Source organism: Emiliania huxleyi (assembly GCF_000372725.1).
Source record: "Emiliania huxleyi CCMP1516 unplaced genomic scaffold EMIHUscaffold_110, whole genome shotgun sequence".
In the NCBI taxonomy this organism is placed as follows: domain Eukaryota; phylum Haptophyta; order Isochrysidales; family Noelaerhabdaceae; genus Emiliania; species Emiliania huxleyi.
The window spans coordinates 446,047-447,587 of record NW_005201791.1 but is presented as its reverse complement, the minus strand read 5'-3'; the positions used below and the strand labels follow the sequence as shown (position 1 = coordinate 447,587).

General features: G+C 69.6%; 2 protein-coding genes across 2 annotated transcripts in view; both read right to left on the bottom strand.

The window, feature by feature from the left end:
- Positions 1–286, bottom strand: part of EMIHUDRAFT_312988 (Hsp104) — a gene marked incomplete at both ends in the record, with an annotated part of 1,456 nt that extends 1,170 nt beyond the window's left edge. The window contains 2 exons of the mRNA XM_005791770.1: positions 24–101; positions 161–286. Coding sequence (XP_005791827.1) covers positions 24–101; positions 161–286 — 204 coding nt within the window. The remainder of the gene's footprint in view (positions 1–23; positions 102–160) is intronic.
- A 275-nt stretch (positions 287–561) lies between these two features.
- On the bottom strand, positions 562–1,533 carry EMIHUDRAFT_69950 (hypothetical protein; the record flags this gene model as incomplete). Its single annotated transcript, XM_005791769.1, has 1 exon — positions 562–1,533. A coding segment is annotated over one exon (972 nt), but the record flags the coding sequence as incomplete, so codon positions are not given.
- Between the last annotated feature and the right edge of the window lie 8 nt (positions 1,534–1,541).

Genomic DNA, 1,541 nt, shown 5'->3' with positions numbered 1-1,541 from the left:
GTTCACGCAGCTCGCCGCGTGACCGCGTCGGCCGAGTCGAAGAGGAACCTTGCAGAGGCGCGTCTTGCCCACGCCGGTCGGCCCGACCAGCATGAAGGTGCCTGCGCAGGCAAGGCTCCGGGAGGGCTCGCGGCAGGCAGAGCGAGCCGGTCGGCCACACCAGCAGGGGCGCGCCGAGCGGGCGCTCGGACGACTGCAGCCCGGCGCGCGAGACTCGCACCGCGTTCGACACGACGGCGAGCGCCTCGTCCTGCCCGATGACGGACCGCGCGAGCGTCGCCTCCATCTGCAGCAGCTTCTCCCGCTCGCCTGCAGCACACCGCCTCCGCCTCGGGACCACGCGCACGCCGCCACTCCCCGCGCCGCCCTCTGGCTGCGCGCGCCCGCAACAAGCCTCGCCGCAGGGATGTCAGTCTGCTGTCTGCATGGAGCGGTCGTGCTGCGCAGGCCCGGCCGTCTGGCTGAAGGAAGCAGCAGCTGGCGGGTCTCGTACACGCTCCTCCTCAGGACTAACAGGAGGAGGAGCTCCAGCCGCAGCGCCGGCGGTTTCAATCACGCCTGTCACTCTACAAGCAGCCCAAAATCGCCCTCGAACTCCTCGAGGTCGCGCTGGCGCGCCGCGCCGTCCGGGCCGTAAGAGCCGAGCCTGGTCTGGGCCCGCTCTAGCCAGCCGTAGAGGAGGGGGCGGCAGCGTTTGTAGGCCAGAACAAAAGCCACCGCCTCGTACCAGCGCTGCAGGTCGCGCATTCTCTTGGGAGGGAGGCGGAGGACGGTGGTCTCAGGTTCGAAAGCCTCGTCGCCGATCGTGGCGGTGTCTGGCACGGTGACGCGGGTCAGGGAGGAGCAGCCGCAGAAGGCGTAGCCGCCGATGGAGGTGAGGCTGGCGGTGAAGGTGACGGAGGAGAGGGCGGAGCAGCGGGAGAAGGCGAAGATGCCGATGGAGGTGAGGCCGGCGGGGAAGGTGACGGAGCCGAGGGCCTCGCAGCCGTTGAAGGCGCTGTTGCCGATGGAGGTGAGGCCAGCGGGGAAGGTGACGGAGGAGAGGGCGGAGCAGCCGTATAAGGCGCCGTGGTCGATGGATGTAAGGCCGGCGGGGAAGGTGACGGAGGAGAGGGCCTCGCAGCTGTTGAAGGCGTACATGCCGATGGAGGTGAGGCCGGCGGGGAGGGTGACGGAGACGAGGGAGGAGCAGAAGGCGAAGGCGCAGATGCCGATGGAGGTGAGGCCGGCGGGGAAGGCGGCGGAGACGAGGGCGGAGCAGCCCTCGAAGGCGTTGCGGCCGATGGAGGTGAGGGTGGCGGGGAAGGTGACGGAGGAGAGGGCGGAGCAGTCGCGGAAGGCGAAGTCGCCGATGGAGGTGAGGCTGGCAGGGAGGTCTATGGAGATGAAGGAGGAACAGCTGTAAAAGGCCTGGTTGCCGATGGAGACGAGGCTGGCGGGGAGGTCGATGGAGACGAGCGAGGAGCAGCCCTCGAAGGCGCCGCTGCCGATGGAGGCGAGGCTGCGCGGGAAGGCGACCGAGACGAGAGAGGTGCGGCCGC